At 45.0% G+C, this 21,649-nt stretch overlaps 1 protein-coding gene across 5 annotated transcripts in view; it reads right to left on the bottom strand.

Annotated features, from left to right (window-relative positions):
- Positions 1–13,733: 13,733 nt before the first annotated feature.
- The window catches only part of SNX19 (sorting nexin 19), a 40,590-nt gene continuing 32,674 nt past the window's right edge, over positions 13,734–21,649 (bottom strand). For 4 of the 5 annotated variants that reach the window (XM_069470716.1, XM_069470717.1, XM_069470721.1 and 1 more), the window contains 3 exons: positions 18,217–18,401; positions 17,231–17,318; positions 13,734–16,188 (listed from right to left, as the gene is read on the bottom strand). In XM_069470716.1, coding sequence (XP_069326817.1) covers positions 16,056–16,188; positions 17,231–17,318; positions 18,217–18,401 — 406 coding nt within the window. In that variant the 3' untranslated portion in view covers positions 13,734–16,055. The remainder of the gene's footprint in view (positions 16,189–17,230; positions 17,319–18,216; positions 18,402–21,649) is intronic. The other variant, XM_069470718.1, reaches the window with a different exon arrangement.

Genomic DNA, 21,649 nt, shown 5'->3' with positions numbered 1-21,649 from the left:
CTTGTGTCAGCCACATAAGAATCTGTCTTGGGAACGTGAGCTGAACTTGAAATACACTTCCCTGCAAGGATTACTTTGTTTTGGGACAAGTCTCATACCAATCTGTCCTGCCAAGGAATTACTGCTGTTAAACTATTGGTTTCATTGCTGTCAAACACAATCTTACTCGGAGAGCAATAAGGGCAGTCAACCCCAAAAGTCAACTGGGAGAGAAGGCTTTTGACTGGGTAGGACTTTCCTGGAATTCTCTGGAGAATTAAAAAAAAAAAAAAATAGAGGAACATCTGCAATGACTGTTGTCTGATTAATGCCAACACCCACGGCACAGCTGAGCCATTCCCAGTGTTGCTCTCAGTGGGGTCGAGTCCACCTGCAGTGACCCCATCAGCATTCCCCAGTTGCCTGGGGAGAAGGCCAAGTGAAGACAGGGCCACAACTGCAGCTTAGCTTTGAGCAGATGCTTGGATTTCCTCTCCACTGCAAATGCAGGCAGTATTGCAGGGTTCTGCCTAACACACAAAGGATGGGAAGAATGAAGTAATGCTCCCAGTGTTTGTGCACATCTAAGCTACTGAGGGACGCTTGACCAAAGCAGTACAAATGCTGTCTTTTCAGTAACGCCTCTCAAAACACTGAAGCATGAAGGGTGGCGTTTTATGCTACTGGCCTATTCTCTTGGTTCTTTTGCTTTTGATTAAATAAAAATTATTCTAATGCAAAACCCATAGAAAATTGATAACTTGGAATCTGGCCAGAGGAATTGTCACATCAGACCATGCTCTAGGAATAACTATCAAAAGTGAAAAAATATCAACTTTCCAAATGTCTATTTCTACCCATTTTCCCTCACTGGGGCTCAGTTTCCTACTCTGTACAATTGGGGAGTTGACCTGCTTTCAAGGACCTTTACAGATCGAATGCTCTTCGGTTCTTTGAAAGGAAGCCTTACATCATTCCATGATTGGCTCCATGCACATCATCGTAAGAGTGGTCCTCGTTTTGCTGAACAATGTTCGTTCATTCACTTATCCGTTCATTGAACAAATAGTGAGTGCCTACGATACTCCAGACGCCGCTCTACACAGAGCTGTAGGACAAACTATGAATAAGGCAAAGTCTTGGTCCTCATGGGCTTGCATTCTTATGGGGACCACAAACAATCAAAAATTAAAAATATATATGTATGTATATGAGTGAAATGAACCAGCACAGAAAGACAAATACTGCATGATCTCACTTATATGTGAAATCTAAAAAAGTTGAACTTGTAGAAACAGACAGCAAAGCAGTGGTTAATGGAGGCTGAGGGGTTGGTGGGTTGGAGGGATGTTGGTCAAAGGACACAAAATTTTAGTTAGAAAAGAGGAATAATTTCAAAACATCTACTGTACAACATGGTGACTACAGTTAATAATCATATATTGTATATTTGAAAATAGCTCAGAGAGTAGATTTTGAGTGGTCTCATCACAAAAAATGATAAGTATGTGAGGTAATCCCTGTGTTAAATAGCTTGATTTAGCTAATCCACAATGTATACATGTATCAAAATGTCATGTTTTACCCCACGAATAGAGATAATTTTTACTTGTCAATTAAAAAAATTTAAATATACAGCATAATGTGATAGAATATAATGTAATACAGATCAATTAGTAGTAAGTGCTATGAAGAAAAATCAGACAGGATAGGGATTATGGGGTAAGGAATGCCATTTTTTAGACAAGGTGGTCAGGAAAGTCATCTCTGGGAAGGTGGCATGTTTGTGCAGAGACAACGGAGTAGGGGACGGGCCGTGGGGGTGTCCGGGGAGGATCAGGCGGGGCGGAGGCACGTGCCTGGCACGGAAGGACCCTGGGAGAGTGGAGGACGGGGCTGCAGGCCTGGGTGAGAAGCCTGTAGGGTTAGCACAGCGCAGCAGCGTTCCTGAGAGTGGGTGTTGTGAGCAGGGCTCGTTGCTGGGCACCAGGAGCACCGGGAGTACCGGGAGCACCGGGAGCACCGGGAGCACCGTCTGCGCTGGAGGACGCATCTGAGGGACACGCGCGAATCGCACGACAGGTGCCCCCGTGGCCGAGGGAGGCGCGTGCCAAGCGTCAGGGCACGGTGCAGGTGCTCGCTGTGAAGGAGCCCTGGAGAGGGGCTGGGGCACTCGGAGACCCCCGGCCCAACAGGGGAGTTTCTGCTGGACCGGGAGGAAAGGGCCGGGCAGACAGAGGCAGACTGCTCTGACAAGCACGGTGAGCAGGGGGACGCGGCGGAGTGGGCATGGCCTCACTGGCAGTGGCGTGGCTGGAACAAAAGCGCCTCACGGCAGAGCAACGGGAAACAAGGGGTGTGAAGAGGCTGAACACGGAGGAAGGAGCCGGCCGGACCCTTGTGCTAAGGCTGAATACCAAGGCGCTTCTCTGACTCCAAATGCTTCACGATCAGGTGGTCAGGGCTCCGAGGCCATTACTCTGGGAGAGGGGTAGGAGTTTCCCCTGAGGCCTCCTCTCCCCAGGGCTGAAAGGGATGTTTACCTCATATGCCACCAGGCCCCACCTGCCCTGGGTAAGACAATCCTGCCCCCAGGGGCCAGCTAAGGAGGGATGGTGGCTCCGCATCCTTTGGGGAGACAACAGAGTAGGGGAGTGGGCCGTGCAGGGCCCAGGAGACCCAGGCCCAGTCCTTCCTCGTGTGAATGGCTGCTCTCTGCACTCCCCGCAGGCCCTCCCGGTGCTCAAGGGCCTTGTGACTAGGCGTCACCTTTCTGAAAACCAACATGACTTGTCCAGAAATGAGCCTGTCTCCATCCCAGCCTGTCTTGCTGCCTCTGCTCCTGAGCATGCAGATGTGTAAGACCCCCGTGTACCAGAGCCCGGTTGGAGCCTGGGGCCGCAGGCCGTCTGCCCACTGAGAACCGTGGATGTGGGATGCTCCCAGGGCTGGACTCTGAGCCCTGCCTGCCAGCAGCACACTTGCCTGCTGCCACCATCTATGAGATAATGTCTCTCCATTTTGGGACGGTGACATAGTTACATCAGACCTCAATGGCCAGTGCTCACATTCCAGGCCTGAGACCAGTGTGACAGCGGGGAAACCTGAGCCGCGAGGGACATTCTCAGGCTCAAAAATCACAAACCCGACAGGGAAAGGAATTTGATCAGAAAACGACACCATTTGGGTTATTTTAATGCCTGGATTTGAGCTGCCCTTTAAGCAGAGCCCCTTCTGTCGCAGGACTTTAGTAACAAGTGACCCTGGCAGATGACTTTCACTTGTTTTTAAGTGTAGAACAAGGTCATGTTTGGCTCAGGCACACCAACGTGGAGTACAGACTTTGGGCGGCAGGGTAAGCTTGTTTTTCCGTGCAGAGTGTGCAGGCCGACAGGGCAGAGGCCAGGTGCTGAGGCTTTGCAGCCAATGACCTGGTGTGAGTGCAGAGAGAGCTGCCTCCTCCCCTGCACGTTTGGCTCCTGAAACTTCCACCCTTATTGAGGTACTATAGTGTTGAATGCCATCTATGTAAATTCTTTGATCGTCTGGAACTTGCAATTAAGAGGTAGGGACAATTGTTAACCACTCTGAGAGGTCACCATCAGTCCATCAGTCAACTCACGAATCAAGAAACATTTGTGTATCTACTATTTACTGAGCATTTTGTTATATGCAGTGGAGAGCACAAACCAACAGACGACCTAGTCTGTAGTCTCAAAAATTACATAATGAAGCTGCAAGAAACAGGCTTGGACTCAGAGAACTATAAACAAATGCTCAAATATTCGAATGTTCTGGCACTGATGACAATTCTAGTGGACAAGAAATAGCATGAAAGAAGGCCTGGAAGTAGCAATAAACATGCGACCATTATTATAATGAATTACTCTAAGCCTTTTATCCCAAAGATTGAAAGTTAGAAGACCGTTTCCCCAGAAGAGTGGGAGAGTCTGCCTTCAGGCTGTCAGTAATATTAGATGAGAGTGCTTGGTTTATAAATTTTGAAAATTTAAGAGGGTAGACACCCTTCCCAGAGCAAGTGGGTGCGGCGTGGTTTACTGCCAGAGGACTGAGCGGAGTGCCGGAGCCCTAAGTTCTAGACCTGAACACGGAGACCTTGGATGAGTTTTTCACTGAAATGCTGAGAACTTTAGGTTCCCATCTGTATATTAAGAACATTATGGTGTAGGGCCGCAGAATGTCACTGAGCTAAGAAGCCGGAAGACTCAGATTATAGTCTTGGCTTTGCCAACAATAATGACAAACATTTTTAATGCATTCTGTGCTAGGGGTTATTCTTAAATATATTGAGTCATCCAGCCCCCTCGACCACCCAATCTCTGAGAAAAGCACCATTCTTATGCTCATTCGATGGGTAAGGCACAGAGGTTCGAAGTCACTTTCCCAAGGACACAGAGCTGGGATTCTCCTGTGTGCCCGCAGGACCCCTGTTCTTAATCCTTGCGCTGCTGCTTCCCAATAAACTGGACGAATGATCTTGGGCAGGAGACAAGCTCTCTGCATTTCAGCTTCCTCTTCAGTAAAATAAGGACATGAATAACTTCCCTAATAACCTTAAACAGTGATTGTCAAGATCTAAATAAAATATTGGATGTGAAACACTGTGTGACTTAGAAATGCCCATACGTGCATACAGTAAGAATGATGCGTAAAGAGGAATGAGTAAAGACAGAGCGAGAGGCTGGCAGAAAAACCAAAGTGAATACTTTGATTATCAACACCAGGACCATCCTAGGAAAGAGCAAGTAGTGGCGAATAGGTCCTTGGACGCCATGAAAGTTTGGGGGTGTGGCTTGTCCTTCAAATCTGTATACTATCTTTAATCAACTTGATTTTGGCAGGTTTATAAAGGGAAAATGTAGGATAGGAACTTTTTGTCCTAGAAGCCCAGAGAAAGGCAAGGATAATCCCCTCAGGAAGAGAATCCCAAGGCTTCTTTCCTACCTTCCTCTTTTACCATGCTTCCTTCCTTCCTTCCTGAAACTGAGACCCCAATGAGGTGGAAGAAAATCTCTATTGAGATGAAAGTCAAGATGAAATAAAATCATACGTTCATTTTCAGGACAAATACTTGGAGAGTGTCATCACTGTTGCACAAAGTGGCCATGATCTCAGAGAGTTTCTGCTCTCTGAGTTGAACAGGGTCTTATCCATGATCCAGTCCAACTTGTTTATTTTTAGAGACGAGGTCTCGTCCTGTTGCCCAGTCTGGGCTCAAGTGACCCTCCTGCCTCAGCCTCCTAAGTAGCTGGGACTGCAGGTGTGCACCACGCCCAGCTAATTTTTTTTTTGGTTTGTTTGTAGAGATGGGTTCTCACAATGTTGCCCAGGTTGGTCCTGAATTCCTGGCCTCAAGTGATCCTCCCACCTCAGCCTCCCGAAGTGCTGGGGTTACAGGTGTGAGCCGCTGTGCCCGGCCTTAGTCCAACTTCTTTGTATGGAAGAAACCAAAGTCAGGGAAGTAAAGGGATTTGTCCACGATCAGTAGGGCCCACGAAGAGAAGCCGGCTCTTCTGATGCTAAGCCAATATGCGTTTCTCCCCATTTCATTGCTTTCCTTTTGGGGAGGTTTTGGGCGAGTGGGAATTTGCTCATGATCCATATCATGCCCCAGTGACAATTCCAAAGAATGAACTTTTTAAAAACAACCTCATCTCTGAAATGGATCCATCTCTAACTTTGTGTTGCCTGAAGAGTTAAATAGGCACAATCTATATGGGTCTCATGATACTATTAATCACCTGTTTTCTGTGGCAAGGAAATACTGCCCTTTAAGCTTGAAGTCAGCACCCGCTTACCGTGGTATGTGCTCCTGTGAGCTGAGACAGTCCAGGAAGCTAGCTTTCTCCTCCCCTCCCTGCCTTCCCTTTCCACATACCAGTGGCAGAGGCTTTCCCCTACTGACACAAGAGAATTTGCTTCCTTTAGTGTTATTGCTCTCCCACTCTAGCTCAGCATTATAAACAACACGGAATGGGGCGGAGTGGGGGGCAAAGCCCCTTTCACCAGGGGTTGGACTGGGGGTTGGAGAGTCTGTCTGTTAGTGGAAAAAACTTGACACCCTTTCTGAGCCCAGAGTTCATCAGATTCTTCCTGTGGCGATCAAGAGGCCCTTTCACCCCAGCAACCAAGAGGCTACAGCTGGATATGTGCTTATGAGATGGGTCACAGTTAACAGCTGCCAGCCTGGGGTCTGCTTCTGGGGACATTTCCCCCTCGGATCAGACAGGCAGTCGCAGTTACTGTGGCAACAGGCCTGCCTGAGCCTCACAAGTTTCAGATAGAGGCTGCTACGCTATGGAACTCTCAGGACCTCCTTCTGTGTGAGGTTAAACTCCCCCAAGCCCTGCCACCCAGCACCTTGGTATATTTTCACAGCAGAGGGGGGCTCTGAGAGAGACAAAAGCCTAAGGCTTCACCTTTGCTCGCTGGGAACTTGGTGTTCTTGTTGCTCTCTGGTTTAGTCAAGGGGGTTGCGAGGGGTGTGGGCTCTATTGTGAGTGTAGGAAGATGGAAAGAAAACTGCCAGATGGCAGTGAGGATTCCAAGCCTACCAGAAGGAAAGAAAAATGTTACTCACTGCCACAAGAAGGTTGCCAACTTCATTTATGGATCAAGCAACTGTGTGCAGGCAGAGTTTGTCACAAGCCTGTCACTAAGCTGTGCATTGGCCAAAGCTTCCCTGAGAATTTGTGAGAGGACAGAATATACAAAGAGAAAATGGTATGCCATGGCATAGTCCTAAATGCTGGAAAAACAACAGTAAACAAGACAATCTGTCTCTAAGGGGTTTACAGCCCAGTAGGGAAGACGCACAGACAAACATTCCCTAAGGGCAGGTTAGAAAGAAGCCTGACTACACTAGGTGCTTCTCCATGTGTATGTTTTAAGCCAGCTGTGCTAAGTCCAGACAATTTAGGATAGACTTTATTTAATCTTATTTTTTCAAAAGCAATTTCTTTATTACATTGCCTATCTGTGTAGGTAAAAGGCATATAGACTATGAACAGATGCAATGAACAGTTTTTTGCTTTTACATATCATCTTTCCCTTTGAACATTAATTATTCAGTATTTTCTCATTTCCAGAAATTTTCTCTAAGAGGCTGAACTTGTAGAGGTGATTTGAAGAGAGGAAGCTTTATTAGTGTTTCTAGAGGCTATTTTATATTTTCCAATGTCTGAACTGTTTTTACCACAGATTTTCCACAGAAAGCTCAACAAATCACTAAATGTTCTGAGTCTCAGAATTTGGACTTAAAATCAGAAGAGATTTGCATGGCTAAACTTCCTAGTTGTGTGAATAGTTTGGAACATATAAAGAATTTGTCAAAATGTTTAATCTGAGAGTTGGTGGTTATTCTGAATTCACAGATGGGAATATTGGGCCAACCTTCGTCATAGAATATCAATTGTGGCGTCAAGTATAAGAAAGGGCATACATTTAAGGCTTACCTACAGCCTTAAGTTGATGTCCATATTAACTATCAAAAAGACAGACTATGGGACAGCCAAGTCACCCACTAAGACTGATAAGCTGACATAGGAGAAAAAAATTAGGGATAAAGACAAAGCAATTTTGGGGCTACATGAGAAAAAGAGAAATGACAGCTACAAAGAGTTGTTTTTTTTTTTTTGAAGGTTTTTCTTTTGTTGCTATTTGCTTAGCTTTGTTTTTTTTTCTAAAGAGTTTCAGAAATGAGCAGAGAAACAACTGGGTGAGGCAAACCATTGGTCCAAGGCTGCCGGTTATAAAAGAGACTAGATCAGGAAAATTTCTATCACTTGGGAAAAATCTACAGAAACCCTAATCCTACAAAGAATTTAGGTCATTCTATCCTAACAGTAGTCATTCTTCCATGTCCAAACCATACTTGGAGCTTGCTGAAACACAAGCTCTTGCCTCGATCCTCTGCAGCTTACTAAAAGTAGGTGCAAAATCGTGCTCTTGCAGGAACAAAGACCATAGGTGTTATTGCTGTATACACATAAGCACACGTGTTCCCCTTTGATCTGTGGAGACCAGTGCCATATGCCACTCACAAGCCCACATCTATGCAAGGTACGCACCTATATGTGGGGAGAGCTTCCGATTCAAACATTTCAGCAACAGATTTCTCTACCTCATCCAAATAGATCCACTGAAAAGGAAACTTTTTGGGTCCTCACCCATATGCGAGATATACAAAGCTGTCTGGGAAAGGTCTGGTATTAATTATACAGTGTTCTCCACTGGAGTAAGTGGTTAATCTCAAGGAGGTTTACACTGGAGACTGACCAATCTGCCCCCGGGGAGGATACAAAACCAGTCTTGGCTCCAGAGACTATTCCACGTCATGCGTTGTACAAATGTGCACTGGCATGAGGAATGGACTTCATTCCACAGCAGACGGGATCCTTCTTATACAGGCCTACTCTAAACTGTATGACCCAAGCACTAAGCTGTCTAGAGTTTCTTTTTATGAAGTGCATCATTGCTTGGATTCTCAGGCTAAACTTCCTCCTCTGTTCCTCTACCAGTTCTCGCCTTCTTTCCCATCATGGCCTGGAGGCTTGTCCTTCAGGCTCGGAAACAACAGATGATTTTATCCCCACAGGGCCAACACGTTGACCAGATGTCCTAGATTCCTTAGTTTTCATTCTTATGGCATTTCTGTTGGGTTTAGGCAAACGGTTGTGCCACCAAACATGGCGGGGAAGACAAGTGCCCTGTATTAGTGAGGAATTTCTGCTACCCCTTTTCTCCAAGCTTATTACTTTGTTTTTGAAGAGCTTTCCTTGTGGTATCTTAGACATGGTGTAGATAAGCTATTTCAGAAGGTGTGAAATAAAAAAAAAAAAATAAACCTGGGACCACAGGAATTCAAGGATAACTTTAAAGAAGCCAGATAGCAAGTCAAAGAGAAAGCTGTCTTTATTTTCTTTTCATGGTAATTGTATTCCTTACAAATTTGTGTCTGGGGCAGGAAGGAGTTGAGAATATTTTTTGTAGGCAGATTTTTTTTTTTAATTCTGATCTCAGTGAGATAAAGGAGTAAAGTTGGGGACTGCAGTCTGAAGGGTATGTTGGATATTTTTATGACTGGATGACTTTAAAAACCATTTTCAAATCAGGAGCCATTTTCTTTAACATGTTTGTAGTTTTAGAAACTTATGGCTCACATAGACTGCAGACAGTACTGCTGTAAAACTGTACTGTTTGTGTAAAAATACAAACTTCTTTCATTTCATATTACAGTTGAATAAAAACATAAGGTCCTAAAGATGAAAATTTGCCACCCCTCATCCCTGCCTCCATCTTCTGTCCCCAGCAAATTCTTCGTTCATTGGATTTATTCACATATTTTACCTCTTAAAGTTAATAAGCATAATCTTTTCTTTAAGTAAACTTCAGAATTTATTCTGTACTTACCATGCACTAGGTATGTACACATAGAGAAGTTGGGGAGGCCCGGGGGTATACTAGGACTAAAAGGGATACAAGATAAGTTCATTGCCCTTGAAGAATTATAATGTCTTACTGAAGACCTCATTTACATGCACATAGACTTGAGAGACAGTGTAAATAACTTAGAGGAAGGAGAAAGAGTTTTGGCTGGTGCCATCAGGTAATGCTTCATGAGAAGGTGGAACTTGAATTGGCCCAGCTGCCCAGCTGCGGGAGGGAAGGTGATCTGCCCAGTGGAAAGAAGAGCGTAGGCCAAAGAACAGGAGCAGGACAGAGCAAGGTATGGGGCAGACTGTAAATCCCTGGATCTGTGAAACTTTCTCCTCCAATCTCCTGCCTCAACTATCTCTATAATACATTCTGTCCCTAAGAAATTCCCCACCGCCAACCAAGCCCACGTGATTCTCCTGGAGACTCATGAGGCCTTAATGAAAGGTGCCCCCACTATTCATGAAAGAATCATTTGTATTTATAGATAGTAGAAGGCACACTTTAAACATTAGCACATGAAGCTGGAAAGGAACTGGCCTGCCACCATCTTATTGCATTTGGACTCCATACAAGCAGCATTTGTAAAGGATGTAAACTCCAAAAGGTTTTTCCTCTCTTATTAAGGTCTATCCTACTTGGTGCCAAGGTATGAAAGGCAGACATTTCACATCAACACTCGTGGTTACTCTTTCTGATAGTTACAGGGGCAGGGTGATTCTTCAACAAGCAGCACATGCGACAGGGCTGATGACCTGGGCTTACAGGTCACCAAATCCAGTTCAGCCCGGTACAGACAAGTCATAGCTTCTGGAGATACATTAGTCTCTTTATCTGCAAGTAGGACTTTTGTGTTCATCTAGCTAGGTCTTTACCCTCGTGGGGTAATCCAAGTTTCTGGAAGCATCATAGCCAACCCTCCTCGCTTACAGCAGGGTGCAGCAGTGACATGGAACAAAGCGGAAGGGAAAAAAGTCCAAGTGTGGATTACTTACACATAACCACAGACTTACCTTCTTAATCATTGTAACATTTTAATATTAAAATTAGCTTACGCTTCCTCAATAAACACCGACTTGTGACAAGGGATCTATTTTGGTTTAAAAGGAGTAGATAGCATCACTTCAAGAAATGTTTTGTAAGTTTGGATCTTGATACTATTACTTTCATGTTGTTTCTTTTATTCTTCCTTCCCAACCTTCCCCATCCCGGAGACAGTTTGCTGCTGACTTCCACAGAAGCACTTGCCAGTAAGGTTTGGAGAGTGAAGACACGCGGAGACAAAGCCAGGAGTTTGCTGCATCCTCTCACATGCTTGTTTCTGTTTCCAAGAGAGCAGAGTTAAAGTGGACGTTCAGAGCAGAGACGGGTGAGAGTGACGGGAGGTGGCAAGAAGGCTCAGCAGATCTGAGAGCAGCAGAGATCTGCCAGGGTCACTGCTGGTGCCCGAGCTCCTCGACCACTTCAGAGTGGCCCCTGTGTCACACACTGTTGCTACTGAGTCACAGAAGGAAAAACGCTCTGATGATTTTCACTTATGTCTTGCTTGACACTTAAATATTATTCTTTCTTTTTTTTTTTTTTTAAACCAGCCAGTGTCGTTTTTGTATAACAATAAATATCAGCTAAGTCTTAGGATATGGAAGTCATGTTTGGGCAATGTCTTCCTCCTAAGAAATACAAACATGGTGTGTAGTAGCATCTCTCATCCTTTATACCACAAAGGAGTGGCGGACATTTGCTAGTTGAAATTCACCCTTCAATGATTGCATTCTCTTGTCTCAAAGGCAGTGGGAGTAACTACTGCCCTGTGATTTCTGGCATCCCCAGGGGAAAGGAAACAGAGGTGCCAAGTTATGGCAGAGGTTGCCCAGTTAGGCCTTCAACTACAAAAGCATCATGGTTTCCCTTCCTCCCCAATTACCATTCCTTCCCCATTCCTTCCCCTTTCGTATCCAGCAGCATTGGCCAACCTTCCTCTTCTCATCCTGGGAAAACACATCTTGCTCCAGTGCGAAGGAAGACGGGACAAACAGCAGGTGCTGTGGGGCTGGGGCAGCAGAGGGTGCCAGGACAGCTTGGCCGAGGGCGCTCCCTCATACAGCGGAGTGAGGGCTGGTAACATTGTCATAGCACAGCACTTGCATTTTTACGAGGCCTCATCTCAGAGGTGAATCAAAATTTGCGTTTTAACCAGATCCTGGGTGAATCACATGCACATTGAAGTTTGATAAACTATTCTAACTCACTAGACCAGGGGTCCACAAACTACAAATCATGGGCTAAATCCAGCCAGCTGCCTATTTTTGTAAATCAAGTTTTAATGGAACACAGCCATACTTATTTGTGTCTGTTTTCACGCTACAATGGAAATGCTGAGTAGTTACAACAGAGACCATTCAGCTGCAAAGACTGAAATATTTACTCTTTAGCCTGTTACAGAAAAAGTTTGTTGACTCCTATACTAGACTATAGACTCCTTAAAAGTGAGAACTGGGTCTTATTTTGCTTTGTAAGACAGAAAGGCAGTTTGTAAAGTGGTTATGCATGTAGGCTGACTGACACGATTTGCATTTAGGCTGTGCCACTGCCTTATAAGTGACCGTGGGTCAGTCACAACCTTGCTAAGCCCCTGTGTTTCCCACCTATAAAATGGGGATATGTAATAGAACCTACCTTAAGCAGTTGATGTACGGATCACATAAGATACATAAAGTGCCTTAAGTGGTGCTCTCAGCTAATGTTAACTATCACTTGGCACTAGCTACTTTCAGAGTCCCATAGGGGACTTGCTGAATGTTGGCAGAAGGACCCCTATCGCAGACAGTATCTATCAATACCCATTCTCAGCTTCTTCCTTGCTAACATCTAATTATTTTTATACATATCTGACCTTCCAGGAAGGTGACCTCATCTCCAGGGGTAAATACTATTGCAAGCCAGTGATGGTAACGCTATTCCCAACGTCAGTGGATTGACACAGGGTGGGCAGCTCTGGCCAACGAGTCAGGGTAAGAGGGCTTCTGGTAAATGGTTCCCTCATTCTTTAGACGAAAACATGGAAGAGATACCCCTGTTCTTCCACAGACGTTATGTCTGGGGATGAAACCCAGAACTGTAGCGCCATGATGAAGGCAGTCTGAGGACAGAGCTGCCATGGTTAGAATGACACAGCAGACAGGTAGAAGAATCCAGGCCCCTTATGAGGTCCCAGAGTTGCTGAATCACCAAATCTGGGGGTTTACCTATTCATGTACTAATGTTATGAAAAAAACAGATTTTCCTAGTAGTTTAATTCCTGTCCAAAGCATCATAACTCATATGGCCAGGGACCATGTTTACACACATTTTTACTCCATCCGGGACCTAGCAGCTGTTGTTGGGCACTATGAGCAAAGGAGGAGAGGGTGTTGAAAATCAATAGGCTGGAGAGGGCAAAGAAAGACTCAAAAATGTTCTGGGTTATAAAAATCAAAACCGCAATCAGATATCTCCTCACACCTGTTAGGATGGCCATGATAAAAAAGCAAAACAAAATATACAAGTGTTGGTAAGGATGTGGAGAAACTGGAGCCCTTGTACACTGTTGGTGGAAATGTAAAACGGTGCAGCCATATGGAAAACGGTATGAAGGTTCTCCAAAAAAGTGAAAATAGAACTACTATGTGATCCAGCCATCCTACTTCTGGGTATTTATCTAAAAGCAGGGTCTTGAAGAAATATTCGCATTCCCATGTACGATGCAGCATTAGTCACAATAACCAAGATGTGAAGGCAACTTAAATGTTCATCGGATGGATGACAAAAATGTGGTATATCCATATAATGGAATATTTTCAGCCTTAAAAAAGAAGAAATTCTGTCACATGCCACAAAATGGATAAACCTGGAGGACATTATGCTAAGTGAAATAAGCCAGTCATAAAAAGACAAACACTGCATGACTCCACTTACATGAGGTATCTAACGCAGTCAAGCTCATAGAAGCAGAAACCAGAACGATGACTGCTAGAGGCTGGGGCAAGGGGGAAGCGGGCAGCTGCTGTTCAGTGGGTATAAAGCTCTAGTTAAGCAAGGTGGAAAGCTTGTAGAGGTCTGCTGAGAAACACTGTAATGCTTATGTGCTTAATTTCTTTTAAGAGGGTAGATCTCACAATATGTGTTTCTTCACAACAATAAAAAAAAACTACCTTATAAACTGGAAATTCCAATTGGAAATTGGAGCAGCTTGTATTAAAGATTTAGGAATATATTGTCCTCTTATATTTTATTGTTAAGCCTAATTCACAAATGTGAAAATAAAAATGTGAGTTGTCTTTGATGAGTGAGTATAGCTTTCTTAAATTCAAATAAGCAATGGCAAGGATCCTATTTAGAATTTGACAGAGAGAACACAGTATCACCCCCTTCCTCTTTTTTATGTGATTCTAAGATGAGGGAAAGGGCTTTAGTCTTATCTCAAATATTAAAATTCTGACTTAAATGAATAAAATTTAATCACATGTTAAAAAAAAAAAAAGTTCTGGATTAGTACAGGCCCAATTCTTCACTGCCTTTTGTCGCTGTCTCAACTGGTAGTATCTCTTCCGGACAGCTGTGGCTCTCTCCCAAGGCCTCTTGCTGTCTGAACCTAGTATTTCCATTCTGAGTAGAAGGAAGGTCTGAGGACAGCTTATCTTTTGGGGGAAGGTGGAGCAGAGGTGGGGCTTTTATGTAACATGAAATACAAGTAAGTTCACTGGACTGGAAGTGTCAAAAGATTCCTTAGAATTTATAGCCATGGGGATTTCATGGTATTGTCTGGTTGTCAACTTAATGATTTTCTGCCACCCATGAGCCAGAACTGGCAGCAGATTCAAAGCTACAAAGGTGGCTAAGTACACGGGAGGAGAAGGTATGTGGAGAGAACGTGGCAGAAAACAGGGCTGCCCACTTCCACCTACCCAGAATAGCATCTTGGCCCTCACTGACTGAGCTAAAGGGTCAGCTCTAATATGTCCAGCTGGACCCCTGCAGGTACGCACCAAAGGTTGAGGTGCTGAGCTCTGCCTGTGAAAGTCTAGGGTGGGAGACGCTTCAAGAGCTTTGGAGCCATAAAGTCATCATAATAACCAACTTTTAAGGCTGGAACAGCCCATGAGACATTATTTCATTCACCTCCTTGCCTTTGGCAGAATAGCACACCTAAGCCTCCCAAGTACATCAGAACACAATTTATGGTTAAAAACCTCTACAGGGGAAAAAAGTAAAAAGATTTCACAACTTTCTTCCACAAACCACTTTAATTGTGTGCTCGTCACCTACTTCAGGGTCTAAGAAACCTAGCACTTGCTCTTCACACCACCTTGGGAGGGTCTCACATTCAGTGGAAACAGGGTGCTAACAGGCAAGGGTGAAGCTAAAGTGACACCCTCGAAACCTCTTTGCCAGCTGTTCACATACATTTAACGTGCAGTACCTCCCTTGGGACTTTCCATCGGCCTCCTTTTCCACTAGCAATTCCTCTTAAGTGTTCCTTCTTTCTAACAGACACTGCGGCCTGACAGGGCACCTCTGCCTTCATCGCTGCTGTTCTTAAAGACTAATTAGAGCCTTAAGGAACAGGAAATAAAAAGCTATTCCCTGCAAATTTGCTAATATTATCTGTTCAGAGTAAAAGTTCCCTGCCTAAGACTTGCGCAGAGAGACCCCTTCATCACCTCGGCTTCCTAATCTTTGGGCATTCTCAGCCATGGGGCCAGTGCTTTCCCTTCTCTTTGGAAACACAGGCTGAATATGCAACTTGCCAAGTGGTTTTGCTGAAGATAGAGGGAAGGTCACTAATTCAAAACCTCATATTGCTCTTGTGCAGGGGGTTGAGAGGAAAGCTAATAAATAAAATCTGTGGTGCAACTCCCTTTCAGGAAAGGGTGTGAAGGGTGGGGTGGATTTACCAGAAGCTCTGGCAGTCTGCTTTGAAGTCTTCTGGACAGGAAAAGTGTAGCCACCCAGGGAAGCAGCCTTCATGACATCCTCCATAAGCTGATGTGTTGGAAAATAGCCAATGGGCAAGAAATCCCTTAAGAAATCTTTTCCTTCGTTCTTCTCTTGGAATTGTTGGGAAACTAGGTAGGACTCAGAGGTCTGGCTTTCAGCAGTGGCCTTGAATGAATTTTCAGTTTCCAGGTGGGAACAGAGAGCTCAGAAGATTGTTTTCTCCTCCAAGGAAATCTGGCTATAGTTTTACTATTCCATCCAGAGCTTGTGTGTTAGTGGATTAAGTACACGTGCGCACGGGGCCAGGCTTTTGGCAAACAATGATAGGGAGGAGGGCAAAAGGAGAAGCAAAGGCGCTCATTCCTCTACCTCACAGCTTCCTTTTCTAAGGAAACAGGATCTATTCACCAGCAACAATCCAAACACCACAAAACGGACTTGGAACTGGATGAGCATGCAATTGGGACAAAGATGCCCCCATCACCTGCTACAAATGGAGTAGAACCAGAAGGGAGAATTGAGCCACTGACCCCAGCCTTCTGAGCTACATCCTAGTTCCAGAGGGCACAGGCTTCCTGACTGCTCTCTGGGTGGCTGAATAACTTTCCTTTCCTGAACTGGAAGAATGTGTGAGTAACCTGCAGCTAAGGGGAGACACCCATCCTCTTAGGGTTGCCTGGGGTATCTGAGGCAGAGGTGGTTGTAGCAGACTCCTCAACAGAGGCAGTGAGATCCAAGAATTCCAGGATGATGTCCCCGAGGCAGAAAATTAAATGCCTGAAACAAATGGACAAAACAACTTAGAGGAGGGTCTGGCTCAATCAGGAAACACAAGATCCTGTTTATGACATTTATTTTCTCCTCCCATGACTGATACTCTAAACTTTAATAGCTTGATGAAGTCTCTGCTATGAAATTAATGTTTGTTGAACTAATAAAGGCTATGACTCTAATAAAGGCAAGCATAGTACTTGAGACTAGGTTTTATAAAATTCCATTCCTCTTTATATAGCTACATTAGCACATCAGCACTGCTTTGAAGAACTGTGAGGAAAAAATCCCTGTGATGTCAGGTTACTAGGAGTTTTCAGAGATTCTGATTATTGCTGTTTCTCATAATTAATCACTAGAAATTTACAGGCTGCCTTGCAGGCAATGAGGCAAAGCCAGGAACCTTGAGGAGTGGAAGTTAACAGACACAGTCTACTTTGGGCTAGGGTTTGAAAGAAGAGTGCAAGATTACTTAATGCTTTCCAGAAGCAGTCCAGCCCAAGAAATGGAATCTACCCCTTCTGGATTATTCTACAAGCCTGGTCCCTTTATCAAATTCCAATCTCACTATCTTGTATACTGTGCCTTGTCGTTAAGCGAAGACAACTCCTGATCCTAACACTAATCATAGCTTTGCTATGAGGCCATAACCCTATGTTGAAAATCATCATACAGCATATAATACACAGGGCAGGGCATGTTCTCACTGGGCTGGCGGACGCTGAAGAGCACGGAACAAGCCTACAGCCTAAAAGGGCATTTTCAGCAGATCATGTGGGGGCCTGCATAGAGTTCTTCCAAACGCAAATGGTGGCTGATCCAAGAGTACCTTACTACCACATGATAACCTGCTCTGAAGCCTGACAGGATGGATTTTACTTAGTGTGTGTAGATTTGGACGTCACACTTTGCAATCAGGGGCCCAGAGCCATTAAAACTACCCTCCCATCTTCCCGAATGCAGGCTTTTCACTTAGAAACCTTAGATACCTCTGAGAGCAGAGACAGCTGTGGCTATGCTGATGCTGAGGACATGTTTCTCAGCCTACCTGTTGATGAGGGGCTGCTGTAGTGACTCCAGGACTAGGCCCCAGCTCAGCTGACATCTGTTCACCCCAAGGATTTCTACTACAAAGTCTGATAAGGAAAAAACAGATGGGATTTTCATGTTACCATTGAAGCCTTAGACTCTAAGAAGATTCTCTTCCCAGGATCTCTGTCGTTTTTACACAGACTGGCTATGCCTGGCATACCCCTAAACCACATAGCCAGACGAAAATCCTCATAAAACAAGGAAAGGCTAAGAAAAATATGTTTTTTAAGTTAGGTGTTTAAATAAGAATGATCCTCAAAAAGTCATTTTGTAACCTGCCACTAAAGTGCAGGTACTACTTCTGATGTAACAGCTCAGGCTGGCAAAGAGAGGGTTAATAAGGGTAAATAAAACTAACGGTCCAGAACTGAGTTCACTGCTATTCCCTGGTTACCACAGCCACAGGCAACAAGCTACCTTCCCTGCCCTCCAAAAACAACACAGAGCGAAAGGTAAAAGAACCTTCTCAGGCTTTGTTTTCACTTACTGCTAAGGACCAAGCCTCATATTCAATGGCTGCAATTTACCAAGTCTGAGTTTCGGTAGGACCTGTCATTTTCTTCCCTGGTCCCAAATGCCATCAGTTGGCAGAGCACCCAAAGTCCTCGCCTGGTGGGAACAGCTCTGAGACCTGCCCCAGTAGGCACGGTTTCCCCAGGCCTTCCCAGAAGTTAGGAACCCAGATATCTGTGGATTCTCACCTGGTATTTAGGTACAGCCACAGCGATCCTTCCCATTTTCTCAGCATCACCTCAGTGAGGGATAAGAAAATTGCTGCCCTGATCATTGTCCTAGTAGCCTGAGAACCGGTGTGTCAATGGGTTTTGCATTTAGCCTCACTCAGTGCCCTTTTAAAAACGGGAAGGGGCGTGTGGTAACGGCGGCAAAGCAGGGTGAAAGGGGAACAGCTATGAGTATAATTGATCCCACCGGTCCAATTACCTGGCAGGACTCCCACCAGGCTCTGCAAAGCCTGTTTCTCAGTAGCCACTTTCTGCTCCTGAGTCCTTACAGGCCGAGGAAGCTTAGGCAAAACTCCACCAGGCCAGATGGACTCCCGAAGAAGCCGGAGGTACTGCACCCAACGCTGTGGACTTGTTAGATTAGCCACCTGCACCTCTAGCCACCTGTGGTAGAAGAGAGACAAAAGCTCAGACAAACCTGAAAGAAAGGGTGTAGCAAGGCAAGGGACTGAATGTTCCTGTCCCCCCCATTCATATGCTGAAATGCTAACCCTCAAGGTGATGGTATGAGGAGGCAGGGCCTTTGGGAGGTGATTAGGGCATGGGGGTGGAGTCCTCATGAATGGGATGAGTGCCCTTATAAACGAGAACCCAGAGAGATTCCTTGCCCCTTTTGCTACATGAGGACATGGGAAAAACAGCTGTCTATGCACCAGGAAGCAGGCCCTCACCAGACACCGAATCTGCTGGTGCCTTGATCTTGGACTTCCCAGCCTTCAAAACTGTGAGAAATATATTTCTGTTCTTTATAATCCACCCAGTCTATGGTATTTTGTAGCAGCCCAAATGGACTTAGACACCATGAATCAAGTAAGCAATCATAACATGGCAAAGCAAAGTCAGCACCAACTCTCACAACGGAAACAGCCAATTCAACGACTTGGGAACCAAGAATTTGAGAGGAACAACAATAATGATAGTGTCATTTACTGAGTATGAGCCACGCATTATGCTAGGGGTTTTACAAAACAGAATACCAAAAGGGCCTTGGTCTCTGGGTGAGGGTGCACCCCATCACGGCTCTCCTACAATAGGAAGCATTATAACCTTGTGAGTAGCATGTACACGCCAGCTTCATAGTTAAGTGATTGTCATTTTGACACAAATCCCGCCCCCTCCCCACCCCAGCCACGTCCAGTTGGTCTTTAAGTCCCTGTGATCTGTCTTGAAGATTTCCTACACCTGCCCTTTGCTCCTAACAGTCCTCTCACTGACAAGGCCCTCTTCTCTCCAGGAGCTGAAGTCTGCCCTCCTGGCAAGGCCTGTGTAAACCCCATCTCCTCCTCAAAATCCTTCTTGACCACCCCAGTGACAGCCAAGTGCTCTCCTTCTCCTTAGAACTCCTTTGGCATGTAGATCTACAGCACAGGTTTGGAGCTAATATTTTACTGCGGAGTATGAATTGTTTTATCATGTGTTTATAGCTTTATTTCTTCAACTAAACTATACATGCTGTAGGAGTTCTGTGGCTTATATTTTTAAAAAACTTTCCATAGTGCCCTGGTGTTCAAGAAATGTTTGTTGATTGGCAATTATTCTTATTACAATGAAAATTTTGCCCCTTGCTTTACTTTCAAAAATGACTCAATTACTCGGAGGAGGAAGACATACCACATCTGGAGTTCAGTTGAAACCTGGCAAGTGTTTCATATTATTCTTTCTTTGTCTCTGCATTTTTCTCAGAGCAATAAGGTCACTAGCGGAGGTTCAAGACTGTTGAGGCCTCCTCAGTACATGCCTCATTTAAGACTGGCATGACTGTTGGTCATGGATGGACAATGAACCACTTCCACTCATGCACAGAGGACTCTGTTTGGTGCTGCACCACATGGCGGCTCATGCCATTGCTCCTATACCCGAGTCACTTGTCGCCCATCCAAGAGCAGAGGGGGTTGCCAAGGCAAACTTTATTTAACCTCCACTCTGCCAGACAGTCTGCATTCCACTCAAGCTGGGCATTCCAGCCTTGGGGGCTGCAATCCCCCAAGCCCAGGGCTCACAAATGGTTCTAAGAATAGGAAGTCTGAAAGGAATAGCAGGGCAAGAATGGCAGACATCGATGGAGATCAAGAGCGGCACAAAGCTGCTCTTGCCCAAAATAGCCTTCACGATCGTATTTGTTATTATTAGGGCTGCATCTCCTTTTTATAGGGCTTTTCATTCAGCAAGCCTAAGACGCCTGATGAAAGGGATCCAGTAGCAAGAATTCCTGTTCTTGTTTATATAAGAGGGTCACCAGAGGGAGGTGGCTGCAATGACCTGGTCAGCTTTTCTGCAGGGGATCAAGTAACTCAAGGTCTCCCTTCTTCACCTCAAGTCACATACACTTCTGTGCCTTATGCTGAGGTGAATGACGTATGTGAGGGTCTCACTGAAGTGATTTGAGAGAGAAGGGCAAGGTCTTGCAAACTAAAATATTTAAGTCCTCTAAGGAGCCGAGAACAAGACACAGTCCACTAGAATTAGTTCTAGCTCAGGTGCTTATTCACACACTCACGTAATAAGCCAGTTTGCCCTTATTTCTGTCCTCTGGCGCCAATAATGACTGTGGCTCAAACTCTTCAAAGCTATCTCAGCATCCACACAATCCCTTTGAGACTGGGCACTTACACACCAGCAAATCTGGGTACCTCAGACATCTTTCAGGCATGTCTTACATGGCAGGAGTTTGATTGTTCTGCATTAACATTAATTCACCCGATGGGGACAGGACCTCACAATGCATTAGGCCAAGGATGTCCTCCTTGTTCTCTTCCACGGTGATTTAGCATCTCATGCACATGTGCTGGGTGCAAAATAAATTTCAGCATGTGGCAAAATAAGAATTTATAAATTTATACAAATCTATTAGTCTATGGCTTATCAAACTTTAAGCAGGAATGGTGGGAAGAAAGTCAAAGTATGAAAAAGTAAAAATAAGCACCTGATGATGAGTCTGTGAATAAAATTTGTGGGAGCTAACAAGCAGAGCTAACCAACAAAGAGAACTGAACCCACCAAGTAAACAGCAACTGCAGAGGAGATGGAGACACTGGCAAGCACTGTAAGCCTGAGGCACAGAGCTGGTGCACAGAAGGCCCTGGAAGTCAGTCCCAGGAATGTAAGAACAAGACTTGGACAAACTGGGAGAAATAAAACAAACTCCATCCAGATTGACAAAGAGGGACCAGTTGAGAAAGTGGCTTCTATGTGCTGGGTGCTGCAGAGCACCAGCTTCCCTGACTCTCCCCCGCACCCTGAAGGTGAAGGACACAAACCACAGGCCTGAGCCACACGTGGTCTGAACACTCGCTTGCTCTTCAGGATTCCCCTCTTGCCCAGCTTCTTCCCAGCCCTCAGCCAACACAGCCTTTCTCCTAGACCTTTGGGCTCCGCCTGTGTAGATCAAATGCGACAAATTTTTGTTTTCACAGAAACTTCTGAGGTGCAGTATCTCATCATGAATGATGAACATTCCAGTCTGGAAGGAAAAAATGACAAAGCCCAAACCAAGAAAATCACCTCCACTACTGCCACTGCCCCTCACACAATATAATCTTTAAAATTTGTAAGCTGTAATTCAATTTCCAAGACATGCTTTATCATCACACACGATGCCTTTCTTAAGTTGTAAATCGCCAGATTCAGGGATT

The sequence above is a fragment of the Eulemur rufifrons genome, chromosome 6 (genome assembly GCF_041146395.1).
Source record: "Eulemur rufifrons isolate Redbay chromosome 6, OSU_ERuf_1, whole genome shotgun sequence".
Classification (NCBI taxonomy): Eukaryota; Metazoa; Chordata; class Mammalia; order Primates; family Lemuridae; genus Eulemur; species Eulemur rufifrons.
The sequence above is the reverse complement of the archived record's forward strand: the minus strand, read 5'-3'. Positions and strand labels throughout refer to the sequence as shown.